The 21,167-nt window shown below is 41.0% G+C and overlaps 2 protein-coding genes across 5 annotated transcripts in view; one reads left to right on the plus strand and one right to left on the minus strand.

The window, feature by feature from the left end:
* The window catches only part of rasgrf2a (Ras protein-specific guanine nucleotide-releasing factor 2a), a 70,127-nt gene extending 68,678 nt beyond the window's left edge, over window positions 1-1,449 (minus strand). For all 4 annotated transcript variants that reach the window (XM_036140632.1, XM_036140630.1, XM_036140629.1 and 1 more), the window contains exon 1: window positions 737-1,449. In XM_036140632.1, coding sequence (XP_035996525.1) covers window positions 737-1,015 — 279 coding nt within the window. In that variant the 5' untranslated portion in view covers window positions 1,016-1,449. The remainder of the gene's footprint in view (window positions 1-736) is intronic.
* A 5,152-nt stretch (window positions 1,450-6,601) lies between these two features.
* Window positions 6,602-21,167, plus strand: part of ankrd34ba (ankyrin repeat domain 34Ba) — a 49,485-nt gene continuing 34,919 nt past the window's right edge. The window contains exon 1 of the mRNA XM_036140633.1: window positions 6,602-6,622. The gene's annotated coding sequence lies outside the window, so the exon portion shown is untranslated. The remainder of the gene's footprint in view (window positions 6,623-21,167) is intronic.

A 21,167-nucleotide genomic window follows, 5' to 3' on the forward strand; every position in this document is an offset into this window, starting at 1 on the left:
TGTGCTATGTTCATTTAGAACAAAGAAAAACATGAAACATTTGCAAAAAGAAGAGATCGTATACTTCCTCCTGAATGGAATGATCCATATGTGTGGAAAATGAAGAAAAAAAGTGCACCATTTATGTTTTAAAAAAAAGCCTGAATAAAGAATATCTATCTATCTATCTATCTATCTATCTATCTATCTATCTATCTATCTATCTATCTATCTATCTATCTATCTATCTATCTATCTATCTATCTATCTATCTATCTATCTATCTATCTATCTAATATCTAAGACATATTTTTTGTGATATCAAAAAGCAGATGACATATACTGCCACGTTTCCTATACGTTCATATGTTTTTTATAACATAAATTGTATTTTTTCATTGACATAAACTGTTTCATAATAGCCAATGAATTTAGACATTTTAGACTTTATAATACAAAATAAGAGGATGGCCTATCCTTATTGAATCTGGCCGGTCCGGAGCCGGTCGCGGCCCACCGCCTCGGAGGAAATGCGCTCGGCGGGGGCGCATCGTTCCGATTAAGATAAAGACAGAATAGATGCATTTAAACAATAAAGCGTACGTGTCTTGTGACATTTAATAAATTCCTTCGCTTTATGATACAAACTGGTCATATTTGCTTCCGGTTATATTTGTGGTGTAAACATCAAATTAAACTAAACAGGAGGTAAAGTTACAAACCTAACTTCTTAATTCTCCCCCATGCTGTCACTCACCTGCTGTTTCTCCATGGGCTCCTTGCTGACGGCGGATACCTTGGGCGCTGGTGCCCGCTCGCACGTGCATCCTTCAAGCAGGTAAATGCCGGAGGGCCTCGCGCTCTGGTCGTTCTCAAAGTAGAAGAGAACGTTCTGGTACAGGGCGAAGTACTTCTCGGTCCAGCGGCTGTTCTCTGTGGTCTTCTTGCTCAGGTAGCCCCGCTTCGTGCCCTCTTTACGCGCCGCCACCGACAGATAGAGCGCGTGGCCCTCGTTGTACCGCACGCTCTTCTGCATCCTATGCCCGGTTTCTATTCCAACTTCAAGCAGAAGCCATCACGTCGCTGTGCATCTTCAGATATGCTGCTGCGGGTATTTTTAGCGGACCGGTGCCAGACGGAAGGCGGTTAATGTCTCAGTCTGCTGCAGAAGGTAATCCGGGTTTACCATGAATATAAAAAGTTGGAACGTCCGCCGCTCGGCAGCTTTAACGCGGGCTCTCACTACAGCAATACTCTCTCTGCGGTTGCATCCCCTGAAACTTTAGCAACGAGTGCTGGTTGGTGTGCGGAAGTAAACATAAAAAAATGCACAAAAAAGGACAAAGAGTGACACACCTGCAGCGACACGCAAACAAAAAGAGAGACTGACAAACAGACGGCGAAAACAGAATCGCAACGGGGATCCGTGGTAATCGGCTTTGACACGCGCTTAAAGGGACAGGTCGGTGCCGCCACGCGCCGCTGCCCGCTGGCCGCTGCGCATCGTCTTATAGGAGCGAAGGGCGAGCCACGCTGTCGCTCCAAATGCGCAGCTGCACAGGAGCGCGCGAGCGGCAGAAGCAAAGCAGAGATGTTTAAACAGGAGAGGCGCAGGTGTTTCACAGCTGCTGATGTTGCTCAGGGACGGGGCCACTGTCGGGGAAGGCTGAAGGAGAGGCAGCCTGGATTTCCTAGGAATTTAGTTTATGCTCTTTAAAAAAAAAAAAAAAAAAAAAAAGGTTGTAGCAACAGTTTAGTAAAATGTTACTGTCAGGTCTTTTAGGATGCACCACATCTGTACCACCGTCAAGCACCACTGCTTGACTGGTTGAAAGACATGTAAGAAAAGTTGGAACGTTTTTAGAAGGAAAAAAATACTATCCAAGGAAAGTCAGAAATTTCTCGCCAAACCAGGCATTGAAATCCAATACGGCTGCCTTGCATAAGCCTTAAGAATATTTTCAGCAAATACAGTTTATTTGCTGCAAATATTCAGGTAGTTGTATTTGATTACCTGAATTTGACTGGGTGAGGATAGGAGTTGTCATGATACAAAAGTTCAAACTCAATACCGCTACTAAGCAAAATACTTGATAGCATATATATGACAAACTTAAATTATACTTTCTTAAGAACAAAACTAATAAGAAGGGAACAATTTCACCGATGTTTAAAGAAATATATAACTTAAAGTCTAACTCTTGGACTGAAAAAAAAAATCCTGAAAACCGTTGAATAACTTCCAGAACAAGGTAAACTTTGAATATTCATGTATCAAAAGTGTTCAAATTAAGTTTAAATATGAAATATCGCACATTTTTTACACCAATTATGGTATTCCGCGTTTGAGTGCTGCCTCCGTTTACGATCGGCCATTTCCGACGTGTGACGTCAGTTGAAGAACACCGAGAATGCGCGAAGCGAACTTGCATAGAAATACACATTGTTTACATTGTACAACCGGTACGGTGACGAAGGATATATATGCATGTTTTCCAGTATCTTCTTTCACACACCAAATCTGCTGATTCACGTCTACTTTGAGCAAGCGCTTTTAAAAAAAAATCGCCAAACTAAGTCCACAATAAAATGCCTTCTAGGTGCGTAGTTGGTGGCTGTAGTTTCGCTTATAGGCCTAGTGCAGACCGCTGTGAAGTTAGTTTGACATTTGACATTCAAGCTCCGCGGAGTCAGCGGGATCTAGCTCATGGTTGATCCGGTTGAAGGACTCCGATTTTGGGCAGCGTCTCTCAGCTGCTCCCTTCTCCCATACGCGGTGGGACCGTCAATAAATCTGATTTGATTTTTTTTTTCTCAAGAGTGCTCCGCTGACAATGGAGCATGGGCTCTATGTCTTGGGCAGCGTTAGATATAGTCTCCTCAGGTTCACGTTGTTCAAACTCCGTTTCTTCGAATATATATTCGGTATCGGAGTCGCTGATGCTTGAGGTGGAGTTTGTAGATGTATCATACATTTTTTTGTTTATTAATTTTTGGTATGTAGAGTAAGAGTTATTAATTAAATTTAATAAATCGGTAGCGAAAGTCGTAGTGTTAGCAGCCGGATGCACGGTACTAGTTCTGTTTGTGACGTCACATTCAGAAACAGCCCGATTGAGGAATGTTCGGCTCTTTCGCTTATACAGCAAGTTTTATCGAAATTACTTCCAAACGGCGCACATAATTCACATATAATATACATTTCTTTACTCTGGTGACTATTTGGATGCATCTGCGTTAAAATACATTCAGTCCAAGAGTTAGACTTTAAGTGTAGCTTCCCTGTTTGGAAAACAGTTGACTGGATGTGTTAATATCATTTGATTTACACATCCAACAATTTTATTATAACAGATTTTCTTTAATGTGCCACTGTGTGCTTCCATTTCATGGCCAATTTGCTCAGGATACAAATAAATGGTAATATTGATCACAGTGCAAACACAAATATGGTCCATGCAAATAGATTTGAGCAGGGAAAGTTCCTCCATACAATGCTTTTCTGTTTGCCTAGTCAATAAAGAGAGTCAGATGTGTTTTTTTTCCTCTGGCTGTACTTGACATGGTTTCCCCTCTCATGTGCTGGTTCCTCCATTGTGTTACCTTCGGATTGTTTTTTCTGCTACACGTTTATTTTTCGTGTCCTGCTGTCCTTGTTTCCCTACTATAAGCTGATTTGTTTTATTATTAAAATATATCACTCTTTATGTCACCTCCAGGCTGCTGTCTGCATTCTGGTTCTGGAAACTTTCACATCATGATACCAGCAGCAGTTCATTGTTGAGTTAAGGATGCAAGGATGGGCTGAGTATCTCTTTTACTGCAGCACTGTGGTTAGAAGATATATGACAATTTGGGCAAACGTGAATTTGTCAGTGTATACTGATTTTGACACGTATGAGTATCTTTGAAAAAATAATTTTTAAAATATTGATTATATTGAGATAATTATTTTGATTACCCTTATAGGGGCATGAGCAAACTTAGTGTGAAGTTTCTGTGTAAATGGGGTAGGCTAACTCACATTTCTTAGCTTTAAAGGTGCATAGCCACGTTTTTTGACTTTTTTAATTTATACGTCAGTAGCTCACTCTGGTTGCATGAAAGTTTTTATGAAAGATCACGTCCTCTTTGGCAGATGGTATTTGGTATTTTATGCTTTGTTTTAGCTCAGTTTGTTAGTAAATAAACCCGAAAAGATGATCTGGCACTGATGGCTGGTCTGAAGGCTGTTTATATGGTGGTGGAATCAGGTGGAACCGGTGAATGCTGATTGCAGGTGGGGTGGAGCTGAGCAGGTGTGCTGAGTGAATAATCAGACCAGGCATCAGTGCCAAGATCCTAGCAGAACTAAAAAAAAAAAGCCAGACACAGAATATGAACAATAACAGTTCTGCGATACTGCCGGTAGGTGGGGCCACATCTGTTTATATCTGGTCATCGCGCCCATTGTGGGGCTATAGTTAGCCTCACAAAGGACCATCAAAACACTATCAGGATGGACACTTGGTGTATATAACTTTATTTTATTATGATCAACTGGTCATTAAGCATATAACGTAGTTACATACCTTTAATAAATAACCTGTTTTTTGAGAAGTTGCAGATGGACCAATCAGCGATGCGTTTTGTGTTCTTTAATTGGGGATGAAGAAAATCTGAATGTCGTGTAGATAAACAAACTGGTATAAAACAAACAAATTGGTTAAGGAAGTCTTGTAGATCATCGTTTTTCAAGAAGTGGCAGATGGCTGGTGCATTAGTTCAATTGGCATCACTAAGTACTCAAAGTAACCTAAAAGGGTTTTAAAAGCATTTTTCCATTCCCGTCACCTATCCTGACAAGACTGTAGGCATTATCAAGGCTGGGTTTGGAGGAAACAGTTGAAACTTGGACAACTTTAAAGGCAGAAGTCTGGAAGGTTAAATGATATTTATTCTTTACATTGATCTGGTTTATACCACGGTAGTCAATACTAAGTGTTTCTTGGCCACAAAGAAAAAGTATAATACCTGGAAAAAGTGAGTCATTAATTTAGGTTAAGTTTTAGAGAGGACTAGAAAGTAGCGGAACTTCGTTAGACAACTCTATGACACAATCATATGGTCCCTGGGCAGGTAAAGACAGAGCTTGGGAATTGGTAATTCTTGTTTGAGGTCATTGTAAACTGTTGCCCCGATACACAGAGTGGGAAAGTCATTCTGTTTGTTTGTGTAACCAAGACTGACTGCAGACATGTAGGACTGATTCAGGATATTCGAGAACCAGAAGAGATTGAGGAGAAGGAAACACAAAGGGGGCAAATCTTTCACTATGATTTCCTAAGATGATTGATTCTATAGGGTCAGAGTGGGGGCATAAATGGAGGATGAAGGGGGAACAATGGCGATTCCTAGTTGCATAGACAAGTTTTTATTGATTAGGTTTTGTACTGAACTGGAATCTATTAATGCTTGAAGTTGGAATGAATTTGGGTTGAACTGAGGTGTATAGGGAAGAGTTTAATGGGAAGAACTGTTCTTGCTGAATCCACCTACCAGCAGGCATGTCCAGCCCTGCCCACTACTACTATTGTACTTATCCATCCTACCCCCCATCCCATGTTCTTGCATTTCTTCTGTAATGCAAGAATGCCTCCACATTTACCAACTTCTTCAGAGAATTGTTCTGGGGTGGATTAACCAGCTCAGAAACATAAAGATGTGGTAGGATACAGAGGTAGACACTCTGGCTGTTGGAGAGGACTGAACTGGAGGAGAAACTTTGGAATTTAGATCATGCAAGATGCCAGACAGTTGATCTAGATCAGGCATGTCCAGGTCCCGTCCTAAAGGGCCAACATATTTTATTCATATGAAGGATTTGCCTTCTCAGTCTCTCATCAAGGTCTGCAAAGGCCTACCACTTAAGGACTCATTAGGTTTAGCTGTGCTGAACCAGGACAGCACCTAAACTATGGAGAATACCAGCCCTTTGGACACCACTGATCTAGATGGTGTAAAGTGTAGCTCTGTTGTTTGTTCAGCGTTGATGACTGATTGAGCTGGGTCGAACTGGCCTGATGTTTCTGTCAAGTTTCTGGGAAGCTTTCTGACCAACGCGCAGAATCAAACTAGGACTCAATATATTAAAAAGATGAAAAGGTTTATTTACAGGCCTACGGTTATAATTCGAGGGGTTTCGGAAACTACGGTAAATTGGTTCACCAGAAAAGAGAAAAGACAGTTTTGCTGGGCCGGATGCCAAGACGATCGGGAGTTCTTGATTTATTATAGAATTTAACACGTACTGCTCCCTTACACAGTAAGAGTGTAAGGGAGGATGGCAGAGGCTGAGAGGAGTAGGTAATCCTGGTGGAAGTTTGAGCGAGAGTTCCTCTGAGGTAAGTTTATTTGCAAAGAAATTTCAAGTTAGCATGGAACAGCCAGAGGCTTGAGCTCTTGATAGAGACTGAACAGGGGTAGTCGGGGAACGGGTGAGTTGGTAACTGCTGGAGATGGAGGAGCTGCTGGGGATGACTGTGGAGGGTTTTCTGGCAGACAACTGTCATGGAGGGTCCTTGTGGACGAGATCCAGGATAGCCGTGGAGCCAACAGGAGCACTTCAACCTGGGACCCACATAGATCTATGAGCTCCGGGAAGGTAAGACAAAAAAGAAAAAAACACTACAAAAAACAATGCTCTCAAAAGGTAATCGAAAAAAATGCGCATGAAAGTTATATTGGCTTGACTATACATACATACATAGGTAGGTTGAGCAACAAGTGAAGACATAACGTCTCAAAGCTCCTGACATCTCCAGCAGCCCGATGAGAAGATTTCAGACAAGTGTGTGCAGTCTGCAGCTCGTGGCCACACCCTCCAGCAAATATCTGTTCAGGAAAGATCTCATGCATGCACACAAACTCCCTTTCCCACACCAGGATCACGTGATTTGTAATGCCAAAGCAGTTGTTTGCTAATAATAATGATAATAATAATAATAATAATAATATTAACATGTGCTAAAAGTTAGACAAAAAAGCAACAAGATTGCACCATTGCCTCTTAGAAAATATATTCTAAATATCACAGATTTCTCCTTTAGATGTTTAAATATGCTAGCTTTGGCTAAAAGTTTAGCTAGCATATGAGCCTTAACTTTGCTTTTGGTTCTACAGATTATTACTATTATGTATTATTTATACTTATCTGTGGGTTTATCTAATATGTTGTAACGTTTTTAATATTTTTCTTTAATACCTATAGTCTAGCTATTTCCATGTGTTGCAAACTAGCTTGGCTAGAAACTAGGGTTGTCACGATACTAAAATTTCAAACTCGATTTTGATCCCCAGGAACATATTTGATACTCAATAACATTTTCAATACCATGGGGATAAAAATGACAAATAATTAAAGATATAAAACGATTTTATTACCATAAAAAACTTTTTTTAATCTCAACATGGAACATGCTTTCTCAACAGAATCACAAATGCTAGTTAAATAAGTGTGCAAATAAATGCTAAATAAAAAACCCAAAATAACACGTGCCTAGTTGCATGCTAGCCACAGCTAATCACACAACATTACCAAGTGGAGCATCGGTCGCGCTAACATCAGTAATACGTTCAATAAATTAGGTTAAATTATGATTGGGAACTTATTAACTTGTCGGAATTCATCATGAAGGCCAGGGTGTCTGTCTTTGAGACATTTAGCCAAGTTTGTTGTGCTGCTTGACTTTGTTGCCATCAGTTTAAAGCACTGTTTGCACACAGGTTTGTCAAGATCTTGAGGTTTTCCTTCTTCGTTTGCCTCGTAGACAAAATATTTAGTATCAATACCATGGCAAATTAGTATTGGATCTGGATACGGTGCTTGAGTATCAATACTTTTCAGAGTATCAATATTTTTTGACAACCCTACTTGAAACTAGTATAACAGCCATATTGAATACCTTTGATGCAGTAATAAAGCAGGTATTGAAAATGCAAAAATATTTTTTTATCATTGTGCTGTATAAATTTCCCAATAATAATTAACGTGATGTGAATGTTTATGAACAATTCATTGAATCCTTGTTACGGTGTTAATTAACAAAACAAATTTTTAAAGCTTGTTTTTCCAGCTATTGTGCTGTTTCTACACAGGATGCAAATCCTATAAGCAGATACAAATTTACTTTCATAATTTAAGAGGATTAGATTTAGCATCAGAAAGGTCAAAAACCATGTGGCAGCCAGTTTACACTTTCACTATATTTGATGCTCATTCATGCTCATGCTATTTATCCACAAGCACATTAAAACTGACTCAAGATGCTCTGTATTTTCCATGACACCTTTCGCTTTGTGATATACAAGGACTGCACAGCCAATGATGCACAGGAGACCAGGCAAGCACAACCATCTCTCCATAAAGAAAACGCCCTCATCTGTGGATAGTAAATGCATTAGTTATTTAGGATTTAGGCTGCCATGTTAAATCCTATATAACGTGTAAAAATGATGGGCTCTCATAAAGATGTGAATATTTGTATGTCACTGACAGGCTTTGCAAGGAGTAGACCGTGTTCAGGGATCACGTTATTTGCCATAATTCAAGCTCTTCCAAATATTTAGTGTCAGTCGGGTTTTTTTGGTTGCCGTGTCTCTTTTTTAAACCATTGTACACTTCTATGAGCCATGTGTCAGATGCCATCTCCCTTCTTCATTTTCCGCCTGCTACTAGGTCTAAACCACCAAATAAAATATTCTTTCCTGCTTCTACCTCTGTGATCTGGACAGTTCCACATTGTATAAACTTCCTCTTTTTCTCTGCAGCAGGATCTGGACCTTGCTGATTGAGCAGTGAGCAACAAGGGTGGTGGCTTGTTCTTGTTTGCATACAGTTAAGTGAAAGGATGCACATCAGGGAACCAGTCTGCTTGTTCAAATGCACTTAGTTACATGCAGAGATGAAAAGTGTGCACAATTAGGCACTGGCCTGATTTAAAAAATGGGCTGCATTGCAGGGCAGTTGATGGTATTGTTGCCTTGCAGGAAAACCTCGGTTTGAACCCTGAGTCAAATGGTGGGGGTTTTCTGCATTAGGTTTGTATGTTCTCAAATGAATGTGAGGGCTCTCTCGGGGTACCCCTGGCATTCTGCATAACCTTTAGTTTAAATGGTGTCCAATAACCGCTTGATATAGGTACCAGCCGTATCCCGCAATATTTTCATGGATACAGAGTTATTTTTTGTAATGATAGCTGCTTAACATGCAAGCTGCAAAGCCCTCCATGCATGACGTTCCTAAGAAGGAGAAAAATTGTGTCATAATGGAGTTGAAAGCTCACTAATCACTATTCATAGTACTATTATTAACACAACCGTGCTCATATGTAGCTGACTCAAAATACAGAGTGATGATGTTTTTTTTATTTTTTATTGTGTGAGTGTACACAAACACCTACACAAACACACCCACACCCTTTACCCTTGTAAGGCGGGTAAAAGCAGAAGTATCTATTTTTATAAAATTGTGATATGCATCAGAAGATGGGCGTTTGTTTTCAAACTCCCATTCAGCCTGAAAGCACAAGCAGCTGTTGTAGTGCATCAGTGTGATAGAGTAAATGTGTGTGTGTGTGTAAAGGCACAGAATCAGATCATTAGTGTGTCCTTTAGTTAATGCCTGTGTTTCTGAGCCAAGCTAATACTTTACTATTCTCTTGTGTGCAGATGTAGTGATGCAGAGGAGATTCACTTATACATATGAGGTGTTTTCATTATAACAGTAAAATGAAATCAAAATCAAATAAGTATATTCTAAAACAGTCAAATTACAACATTTTAGAAACTGACAGTAAATCATTATTTTTTCTTATTTATTGCAACCACAAACCTCAATTTTATTAATGACTCTTCAGGAGTCACCTGATTAGTTACCAGAGTTTGTGTGTGATTTAATCCCAGTATAAATCCAGCCGTTCTGTGAATGCCTCTGAGGTTTGTTGGGAAATATTAGCGAACAAGCAGCGTCATGAAGGCCAAGGAACACAGCAGACGGGTCAGGGAGAAAATTGGGGGGAAGTCCAACACAGGACTAGGTTTTAAAATAAATTCCCATGCTATGAACATCTTTCAACATCTGAATGTAGTGAGAGTATGGGAAAGCTGCAAACCTACCCAAACCTGGCTGGCCATTATAAACTGACTGGCCAGGTAATTTAATTCAATTCAGTTCAATTGTATTTATATAAGTCATCTCAAGGCACTCTACAAAGTCAAATTCAATCAAATTATACAAATTGGTCAAAAAGTTTCCTATCTAAGCAAACCCAGTAGATTGCAATGAGTCTTGACAAGTAGCATTCACTCCTCCAGAAAGAGCGTAGAGCCACAGTGGACATTTGTCTGCATTGTCGATGGCTTTGCAGCAATCCCTCATACTGAGCATGCATGAAGCGACAGTGGAGAGGAAAAATCCCCTTTAATAGGGAGGAAAACCTCCAGGCTCAGTGTAGACTGGTGGTTAGAGAAGGCAGAGCAGAGACACAAAAAGCACAGAAACACACATTGATCCAGGAATCCTTTCCTGTTATATGGTAATAGCGGAAGATCTGCCTCCCCTGGATGATGTCAAAGTTAACAATTCAATTAAATTTTATTTATGTTGCGCCAATAACAGAGCACCAGACCAGGTGTACCTACTATGAAGAGTAAAAAGACAGAGAACAAAAAGTTAAAAGTTGAAATAACAACAAGCATTACAAATTGGAGAACAGTAGGAGAACTCAGCAGGGTGAGAAAAATAGACCCTGATGTCCTCCAGCAGTCTAAGCCTATAGCAGCATAACTATAGAGATAGCTCAGGGTAACTTAAGCTACTCTAACTGTAAGCTTTGTCAAAAAGGAAAGTTTTAAGATTAGTCTTAAAAATAGACAGGGTGTCTGCCTCACGGACCAAAACTGGAAGATGGTTCCACAGGAGAGGAGCCTAATCACTAAAAGTATCTGCCTCCTATTCTACTTTTAGAGACTCTAGGAACCACCAGTAGACCTGCAGTCTGAGAGTGAAGTGCTCTGTTAGGAATCAGAGCCCTGATATATGATGGAGGTTGATTTTTTTATTTTCTATTCTATTTTAAATTCTATTTTGATTTGACAGGAAGCAGATGAAGGGAAGCTAAAATAGGAGAAATATGATTCCTCTTGTTGATTTTCATTAGAAGGATGAATTAAAAAAGGATAAGAAAAGCTGTCAAGAAGCCCATGGAAACTAAGGAGCTGCAGAAATCCACAGTAGAGGGTAAAGAAAATAAGTTGAAATTTTTTTGAAATTCATAAGACGCGCTGTATGTAACCATGTGGGGTTAGTAAAGGGGAGGAAGTGGCTCTGGCCTAAAGAGAACAAAATGTAACTTGTTCACCAACTTGCAATATAACATGTGCAGCATAAATTTGACACTACACATCATCGTGATGTGAACACACTATTCCATTGGTTAAACATGGTCAAGGCAGCATCATGCTGTGGGGACACTTTTCTTCAGCAGGGACATGGAAGCTTGCCAGAATTGAATGGAAGATGGAGCTAAATGCATGACAATCCTGGAAGAAAAAAGATCAACTGAGAAACTTTGGCAGGACCTGTTCATGGACACTCTCCATCCTGTGCGACTGAGGTTGACCTATTTCGCAAAGAAGAACGGGGAAAAATGTCAGTCTCAAGTAGTACAAAGCTGGTAAAAACATATCCCATGAACAGAAACAGGTGGTTCTGCAAAGTATTGACTTAAAATACAAACACATGCTACTATTTGCAAAGTCTTTTAAAGACCAAACATTCTTTTTCCTCCACTTCACAAGTTTGCACAACTTTGTGTCTCATCTGACTAGATTATTCTCTTCCCTAGTTTGATTGTAAAACTTTTAACCTCTTAAAACCTGAGAACTTTAATCCAAACATAGGCTTTTAGACACCTGAAAAAAAGACACCTTTTGCAAATTAATTAGCAAAAAAGTTTTGCTAATTAATTTGGCTTTTAAGTAGCAAAAATCAAGTTTTCCCTATTTGTCTTCTATATGAAGACCTGCTGTCGGTGGAGGAGTATAAACAAGCAAAGACCACCGTAGATCATTCTATTTTCTGTTTTCTGTTGAAAAGGAGAACCATTAATACTCGTTGCCCGGCAAGAGGGACGAGAGAGTAAGCAAGAAAAAAAGAGACGTAATGTCGGAGAGCAAACGCAAATCTACATCGGCATAGCTATTATTACCGGGTGGAGATAATTCATGAGGGAGCGGGGATTAAAAATAAATGCGTAGGTTGCAGGCTTTCTGGTGGACAGTTAGGTTAATTCAGTATAAAAATGAAGTTTATGTTGGCTTAATGTTAGAAACAGAGCAATGGAGAGCAGCAACTATTCTTTCCTCCCAGGAGAGACGTCTCGTTTTCTAGTCTCTCTCTCCCAGAGTATGTGTGTAGGCGGAGGGATATCAGCAGTGATGGGAATAACGGCATTGAAATAAACGGCGTTACTAACGCCGTTACGTTTTTCAGTAACGAGTAAACTAACTAATTACTTTGACTGTCACTATAACGCCGTTATCATTGCCGACACCCCATTACTGCACGTTACTCAAGTCGTACAATGAACTTTTTTTTTTCACTTCATGATAGGACTCGTGCGCATGTTGTCATGAGAGAAGGGAGGATGAGATAACCTCTCAGCTGATGTATAGTAAGATTATGTCCTCAGCCAATCAGAGAAATTGGGTAGGTGGGTGTTTCCGCATTCACAGTGGCGGGTGTTATTGCTTGTCACTACCCGATCCGTACCGGTAGCACGATCCGTTCCATCAGCTCATTTGCACGTGCGAGAACAGAATAACCTCCGGTAGGCAATAGGGCTGTGCATAAAAATCGATATAAAGATTAATATCGATATTTTTAAAAACGATTTAATATCGATATTCTGGCTTTCAATATCGATATACCTCCCAACCTCTAGGGGGCGTTATTACAGCGCAACCATTACAGTTCACAGCGAAGGAGAGCAAGTGAGACGAATTTGTGGAACGGCCGACAGGATTTTAGAAGCTCCTTTGTCCCTAAAATCAGATGTTTGGGCACATTTTTGGTTTCTGTGACACGTTAAATGCATTGAAGCAAATGCACTTTATTTTCCTGTTAATATGTCTGTGATCAATAAATAGAACATAAACATAATACTGATTTTGGTGATTGAATCACTGAGCATTAATTCAAAGTAATAAATATCGATATTGGAATCAAAGCAAGCTGAGCCATGTATCGAGAATCGTATCGTATCGTGAGCTGTGTATCGAGAATCGTATCGAATCGGCTCATCCTAGATGATACCCAGCCCTAGTAGGCAACGTTTCGTTTTTCTTACTTTTTTATTCTTTTGTATTTTTTCGAGGCAGGGGTTTCTTTTTGTATATCTTTGTATTTGCGTCAATATTGCATATTCTAAAAATTTAACAGAAATACATAAAAAATACATTGTTTATTTTTTTATTTTTATAGCAAAAATGTTTCCCAGTCGTGGTTAGGGAAATAAAAATATATAAACCATTGCTTAAAGTACATGAAAAACCCAGCTAAAAACACATATAGACGTATAGGCTTTTAGAAACATATTTGATTTAAAATATTATTCAGGTTTTTTTTTTATGATTTATTTGATTTGCATATGTATGTATTTTGTGCTTAATAAATATATTTTAATAAGGTATGCCTTGGCTTTATGTGTGCTCTTTGTTCTATTCCCTGTTCGGTTTTTGTAAAAAATAAACAATGCAGCTGCTATAATGACGAGGTCTTCTCTAGTTTATGATTAGTACAAGATTATATGTATATTAAAATTCACAATATAATTAAGGATGAAAATATTTTTTTCCAGTCCTGTTTGAACAAATAATAAAACTAATACAGTGCAATCATCAGCAAACCTCTGTGCAGGTACTTGTCTTTGTTGTCGTGCACTGTCGTGCGCATACCTTATGAAACAAGCTCTGAGAAGGTGATGCCTGGATATCAGCCGACCAGTTCACTGTCAGTAATGCAGCAGCGTTTGTCAGAAACGAGGCCAAAAAACTGCTCATGGAATTTACATCAACTTTAGGAAAAAACAAGCGGGCTTGGCCGCAGTGCCAAAAAAACATTTCACACCATAACCGTAGCTATTAGCTGTCAGGATGCAGCTTGTAGGCTGCATGCTACAAGACACTGTTCCGTCCTGGTCTCAAGTTCTCAACTCCTGTTCACGACTCCTGGGTTCCATCCTGGCCTCAAGTCCTCGGCTCTGATGTTCCGTCCTGGTCTCGAGTCCTCGGCTCCAGAGTTCCTCCTGGTCAGTCTCACCGCACTCCTCCTGCCGGTCAGCTTCTGCACCCTACATCTCCATCTGGTAAAAGACTCTGGCTCCTTACGTCATCCATCGTCCACTCTGTTCAATAAACTCACTTTTAAGAACTATCTCTGTGTGTGCGTGCTGTGTCCGGGTTCATCCCAGAAAAAGATCCTGACATTAGCTATTTGCAGTAGTTAATACATGGAGGACTTGACATTGTAACATTTAATGATACTCCACGGCTTCTGTAGTAGTTATTATATGCTTAACAGTAAGGCTATTTGTAATTAATTTAGTGCACCGCTAGATGGTGTGCCAGTGTGAAAATCGTACACACCGGAGCTTTGATCAAATGTCCTCATTTACAGATCCCCAAGGAGAAAGAAACATGTTTGAAGAGAAACTGATTATCTTCAGGCATCAAAAGGCCAATGTTTAGACTAAAATTATCAGGCCTTAAGATATTGGTCTAACATTATTTAAATATACACAATCTGCTCTAACTTTATTTGTAGAGCAATTTAAAACTCCACAGCTGATCAAAGCGTTGTACAGAGTTAAAATTAAGCAGGACAAACAATACACTTTAAAATACAGTACAGTAAAATGAAAATAAGCTGTTTGCAAAGTGTTAAAGGCCAGAGTGAATAGATGGGTTTTAATGGTTAATATTTTTCCCTTCACTTCAGTGGCATAAAATACACTGGAGAAGCTTAGACTGTGAACAGTGACAAGTTCAAAAGGTATGAATACTTCAGTGTACTATCACAAAGAAACTATTTTACAGGACAACCACTAGATGGTGTAATAGTTCAAAAGATGGGGTCAGATGGAGACAAATGACTCCCTGTGCTGAGCCCTGAATAGTACAAACATAATCAAAGAATGACTCAAACCCTGTTCTTGTTGCTGAGAATGGACATATTTTGTTTTGTAGGCCAAGAAAATAAAAACTCATGTGGTCCATTGGCACTTCTGGTTTTGGCCCCAGTGGCAAAAAGTTCAGACACCACTGGGTTAAAGGGAGGAATTATTCCGTCATATGATTCTGTTGCAGTCTTTTAAATTCTAAAAAAAATTCCACGTTTCTTGCTTGTTTATACTGTAGAAGCGTCTGGATGTTGTCAGATCCTGCTGCTCGCTATTTTCTTTTTAATCACTTCTCCACCTGCCTGACCCAACAACAGGACTCAACGCACATGTTTGCATCATGTAGTTTGAGCATGAAGAAAACCATGACCTGACCATCACCTTTTAAAGATCTTGTCTGGCAAGTGTGCAGTTTAGAAATTTAGCCTTCGGGCAGATACAAAGATAGTAAAAGACTTGAGAAAGCGGGCTTTAATAGTTCCCTTTCATTACATGTGAGCTTTAAGGAGACATTATCCACCATTAACTTTTGCTACCTCTTGAAATTTGCTGGTTATTATTTAGAGTTGATAGTGCATGCTCCTGATTGTTATACACAAATCTCATTGGTTTAAACCCAATGTAAATAAAAGAACAAGCTATCATCTTGAATTCAAAAAGCAGCAGATACTGAAATATAACATTATCTAATACAGCACCCGAACATGTATATGTGATTCAGACAAACTGCTCATGATTATTAATCTTAACACCTCCTTTTCCTTTAGAAAAGAATCAGAAAACATAAACTACCTAATTAGAGCTGATAATCCCAGAATCATTTCAGATGAAAAAAAGTTATATTCTTAAGTGAACTAAGAGAGAATCTGAAGTGAATTTTTTTTATACCGATTATGACTTTTCCTAAACTGCTTTGTGTTTGATGCCAGGTTGGTGAAGTCCTCGTGGAAAGTGCTCTATGTCCTTGTTCCAAACTAAATCAGTACTTGTGAATCTTTTGTTCATTCATATCAAGGAGGAATTAGGAGCAAACCTTGATGAGCAAACTTGACGAATACACACCAAAATTTATGCTAATGAAAGCCAAGGGAGGTGTCATGGAGCTCAAGATGAAGCTGCTTCTGGACTGCCTGAGTCAGGTGTGCTTGTTCTGCTTTTTCATTTGTTTTACAGGAAGATGGGTCCACTTTTTTCTAACTCACACACACATCCAGTATTTTGGTAATGTAGGAAAGTTTTTAATGTAGATTAGCTGTAACATCCCACCATTTTTCCGTTCCGTGGGTTCCGCCGGCAGCCAGCTACACCGGAGCAGATCCAGCCATGGAGACCCAGAGACCCGAGGCCCAGGGGAACCACCGTGAGAGCCGCCGTGAACCAGGACCAAGACAAGGAGCCGAACATGGAGCCCTCCAAGCATCAAACTGCCCCACCCCAACTCTTACATTCAAACAACTCTGACACCACATACGACAATAGACACCCAAGCAGGGTTCAGACCAGTTTTTTTTTTTGGAATGTTGGCCAGGCGGTAGCATGAGGGAAACCCTACAATGTTACTTACAATCGCATCAGCAGAAACGCGAGGTCTGCGTCAGCCTTGCAGCCTTCTTTTTCTTTTAGTTCTCGCCATTCTGAAAAAAGCTTGCCCGATGTTCACCCGTGTACGACTCCTCTCTCTGTCCAGAGCCATTTTCCTCTTTCTTGCTTGCTCCAACATGGGCTTTCGCTGTTTTCTCGCTGGTTCCGCCATGATAACTGCACAAATCTAGCAACGAGCATGCCTTTCACTGGGGGCGTGTAGCAGTTCTCGCCGTAAAGCAAGACCGACTCTCGCGATGCACCAGACTTCTGAGCCTGTGGGTGCGGGCCGAGGGCTCCTGCAATAGACCCCTTGCAACCACGTGACTCCGTTACCCAGAACCCCTTGCGTGGCGGCCATATTGGTTGGCAGCCACCCTTACCAACATGCAATCCAAGCCTTATGTGGATGAGTTACAGCCTTCTGATAAGGCATTTTACTATGCTAAATGTACAAGGATCGGTAATGCGGACCCTTTGGCTCTTCCTGATATGGATTTTTCTAGCAATCCCGATGATTGGCCATTGCCATTGGCCATTTGCTATGCGGATCTGGTGAACTACCTTGCGTTGTCAACCACCCCAACGTACAGTGGCGATCAGATGAAGGCGTACAAGAGTTTGGAAGCGCACAAACAGTTCACTGCCGGATGGATACGTGAACTGTCTGTTTGTTACCTGAATGATGTAGCAGTTGTCCGTGGAAGGGTGAGTTTAATATTGTTCAGTCGGCCGTCGTGAGGTTTTCGTGAGCGCATCCTGCTGTTCAAGCAGAGCTACGAGGGGGCGACCTCCGCTCCTCTCCGTCCCCGGCCCGGGACCCGCAGGGCCCAAACGTCGGTCGGCTCGCGGAGGGGTTTGGGAGGGTAAGCGCTCTGGTCCGCGCGACGCGCTGGCCGCCTGTTTCGGCACGCCTCCGCTTGCGGGGCGGGCCGGGCGACCTGCTGTGCCGCACGGCCGCCGGTGCGGTGCGTGAGCTGGGCTCGACCACCTGCTCTGGTTCCCTGTTCACCCCCCGTCGCTCGCCTGCCTCTGCCACCACAGCGAGCGGTCCCAGAGGGGGCACAACGTACAGTGTGTACAGTCCGATCGCGCCGCACAGATCGTGAGCGGTGAACTTTTTAAACCCCGCGGTTCCGTTGTTAGCACACTGCCAGTCTATTATGGTAGTCAACCTATAGAACGACTTTTTGTCCCTCCCAGCACGATTCCCGCAACCAACAATGCAACAGGTTTGCACCATATTGAACAATCGCTCCGCCGGCCATGCGAGTAATAAGCTAACTGTGCCAGTGCAGTGGTGGGCTGTCACGCTAGCGTGCCCACCAAGATGGAGGCGCGCACCCCCGATCACGTGACTGTGACGTCAGATGCAAGGGGTCGATGCAAGTACGGTATTTCCCCCACAGACCACTGGGGCAGCCGAGAAAACCTTTGTTCAACCTGAAATGACTCATTTAATCATCCAAAACGGTATGGAACACATTAATTAACTGAAAAATGTTGCATAGTATGCCTTTAATGACTCTATTTAGCGTACTCCACAAGCCTCTCATATTGTTTTTATTTTTCTCCAGCAGATTTGTGTAGTAAGCTTTTTTACAGCTTCTGATTATATTTAGTTTATTTTTGTACTTTTTATATTTTATTTGTGATTCCACAGTTCTTTTTTTAATGAACATTTTATACCATTCATTTTTCTTTCTACATGCATTTATTAAACCTTTCGTCATCCAAAGGTCTTCATTCTTTTTTGTTTTGATTGTATATGTTTTGATTGGACAATGTAAGTCATAGGCAGCTTTAAGGATTTGTAAAAACTTTTTGTATGCTTTATCCACATCATTTTCAACCAGAACTGTATCTCAGCTTTGTTTTGACAAACTTTCTTGTAAGGCAGTCATTGAACTTTCACTTCTTGATCTACATTTAATCATCTTATGTGGTGTAGCATTCAAGCATCGTTCCAGTTTGACATTGACTAATGTGAATACAGGTAAGTGATCACTTATGTCATTTACCAAGACTCCACTCATCTTAATGTGCTCCAACTTATTGGTAAATATGTTGTCAAATAGTGATGCCGTATTAGCTGTTATTCTTGTAGGTAGTGAAATCAGTGGAAATAATGAGTTACTAAGCATAGAATTTAGAAAACATTCTGCTGGTTTATGGCTTTTGTGTTTAAGGAAATCAATATTTAGGTCTCCACATAAAGTAATCCCCTTGGATTGGTCAACAAGCATCTTTTCCATGTAATCTGTAAATACTTGTACATCTGTTCCTGGGGCTCTATACACACATGTTAAAAGAATATTTTTCCTTTTCTCCAGGACTATTTCCACTGTGATACATTCCATTACTTGATAAACTGCTAAACTCATATGTTCCACTGCTTTTGCTTGCATTCTTTTATTAACAAAAAGAACCACACCACCGCCACGTTTGTGTTCTCTGTTTTTATAGAACATCTCATAACCTTCAAATGTTAAATTTAGGTTTGAATTGCGATTTAACCACGTCTCTGAAACTGCTATGACATTAAACGAGAAACTAATATTGGCTAAACATTCCTTTATTTTATCAAAGTTGGCCTGTAGGCTCCGACTAGTAAAATTAATAATTGATATAATATGTTCAAGCTTATCTAATAAAGGCATTTGCGTGTCTTTAAAATACTTGCAATTTGTTTTAATGTGGTTATATAAGTGAATGTCAGGATCAACCTCGTTTAAGACAGATTGAAAATCATGACTTTCTGAGTTGAATATTGCAAATTCCTGCATTACATTAAAACCATCCTCATCTTTAGAGGAAGATCTGTCATTGAACAAGTTTTTCATATTAATCAGGGGTGATTTTGCATTTACATTAATTAGTTAGCCTATACTTGTCCAGCTTATTTTCTTCTCTGATCCAGATTACCTTTGCTTCTTCAGGAGTTCCATTAAGTTTGATGAACACTCTACAACTTGAGGTCCAAGTTGCTTGTATCTTATTTTGTTTTTTTAACGCACGCACCTGCCTTGCAATGTTTACATTTCTTTTTGTAAGGTGCTCATTTAAATATACATTTGACCCTTTGAGTTTTTTCCCTTGTTTGAGCACCAAGTTTTTCTGTTTTCTGTTTGTAAACCTTATTATGACTGCACATGATTGTGTCAGCCTACATCAACAAATGCAATGAGGACGTCAGCACCACAAAGACCATCATCACCTGAGCGAATCAACAACCCTGGGTCACTGTGGAGGTCCGTTGAGCGCTAAAACCACGGGACTCAGCCTTCAAGTGTGGTGACAAGGAGGCACTGAAAACATCGAGAGACAACCTGCCATCAAGTTAGCGAAGCGGAACCACACTGAGAAAATCCAGGAGCTTTTCCATGATGCCAGAGACACCAGGAGCATGTGGAAAGGCATACGGGCAATCACTGAATACAACACGCCCTCCCCCCGGTGGGTGAAGTTTTTGCGGACTTCCTCAACGGACTAAATAACTTCTTTGGAAGGTTTGAGGCACTAAACAGCACTCCAGCAGTGAAAGCTGTTCCCCATCAGGAAGAGGAGGTCCTCCGCCTTGACACAGCCGACGTGTTGAAGACTTTGAGGAGAGTCAACTGGCGGAAGGCCCCAGGTTCTGACAACATACCTGGGTGGGTGCTCAAGGAGTGTGCAGGTCAGCTGGCTGATATCCTCACAGACATATTTAACACCTCGCTGGACCAAGCCACAGTGCCAGCATGCTTTAAGTCTGCCTCCATAATTCCAGTGCCGAAGAAACCTCAAATGACCTGCTTTAACGACTACCGGCCTGTTGCACTGACTCCCATCATGATGAAGTGCTTTGAAAAGCTGGTGAAAGAACACATCATCTCCAGTCTTCCCCCAACACTCCACCTGTTCCAGTTCGCCTACCGACGAAACCGCTCAACTGAGGATGCCATCTCCTCTGCTCTTCACCTGAGCATGGCACACCTGGAGGAGAAGAACACGCACGTGCGGATGCTGTGCCTGGACTTCAGCTCGGCGTTCAACACCATCATCCCGCAGCATCTGGTGGGAAAACTGGAACATCTGGGCTTCAGCACACCCCTTCACAACTGGCTGCTAGACTTCCTCACCAACAGACCTCAGTCAGTCCGGGTCGGACAGAACACCTCTGATGTCATCACCCACAGCATGGGCTCCCCTCAGAGCTGCGTCCTGAGCCCCCTGCTGTTCACCCTGATGACTCATGACTGCGTCCCCAGATTTACCACCAATCACATCGTGAAGTTTGCTGACGACACAACGGTGGTGGGTCTGATCAGAGACGACAACGGCCAGGACTACAGAGAGGAGGTGGAGCAACTGGTGGGCTGGTGCAAAGACAACAGCCTGATCCTGAAC

This window comes from Fundulus heteroclitus, chromosome 8 (genome assembly GCF_011125445.2).
Source record: "Fundulus heteroclitus isolate FHET01 chromosome 8, MU-UCD_Fhet_4.1, whole genome shotgun sequence".
Classification (NCBI taxonomy): Eukaryota; Metazoa; Chordata; class Actinopteri; order Cyprinodontiformes; family Fundulidae; genus Fundulus; species Fundulus heteroclitus.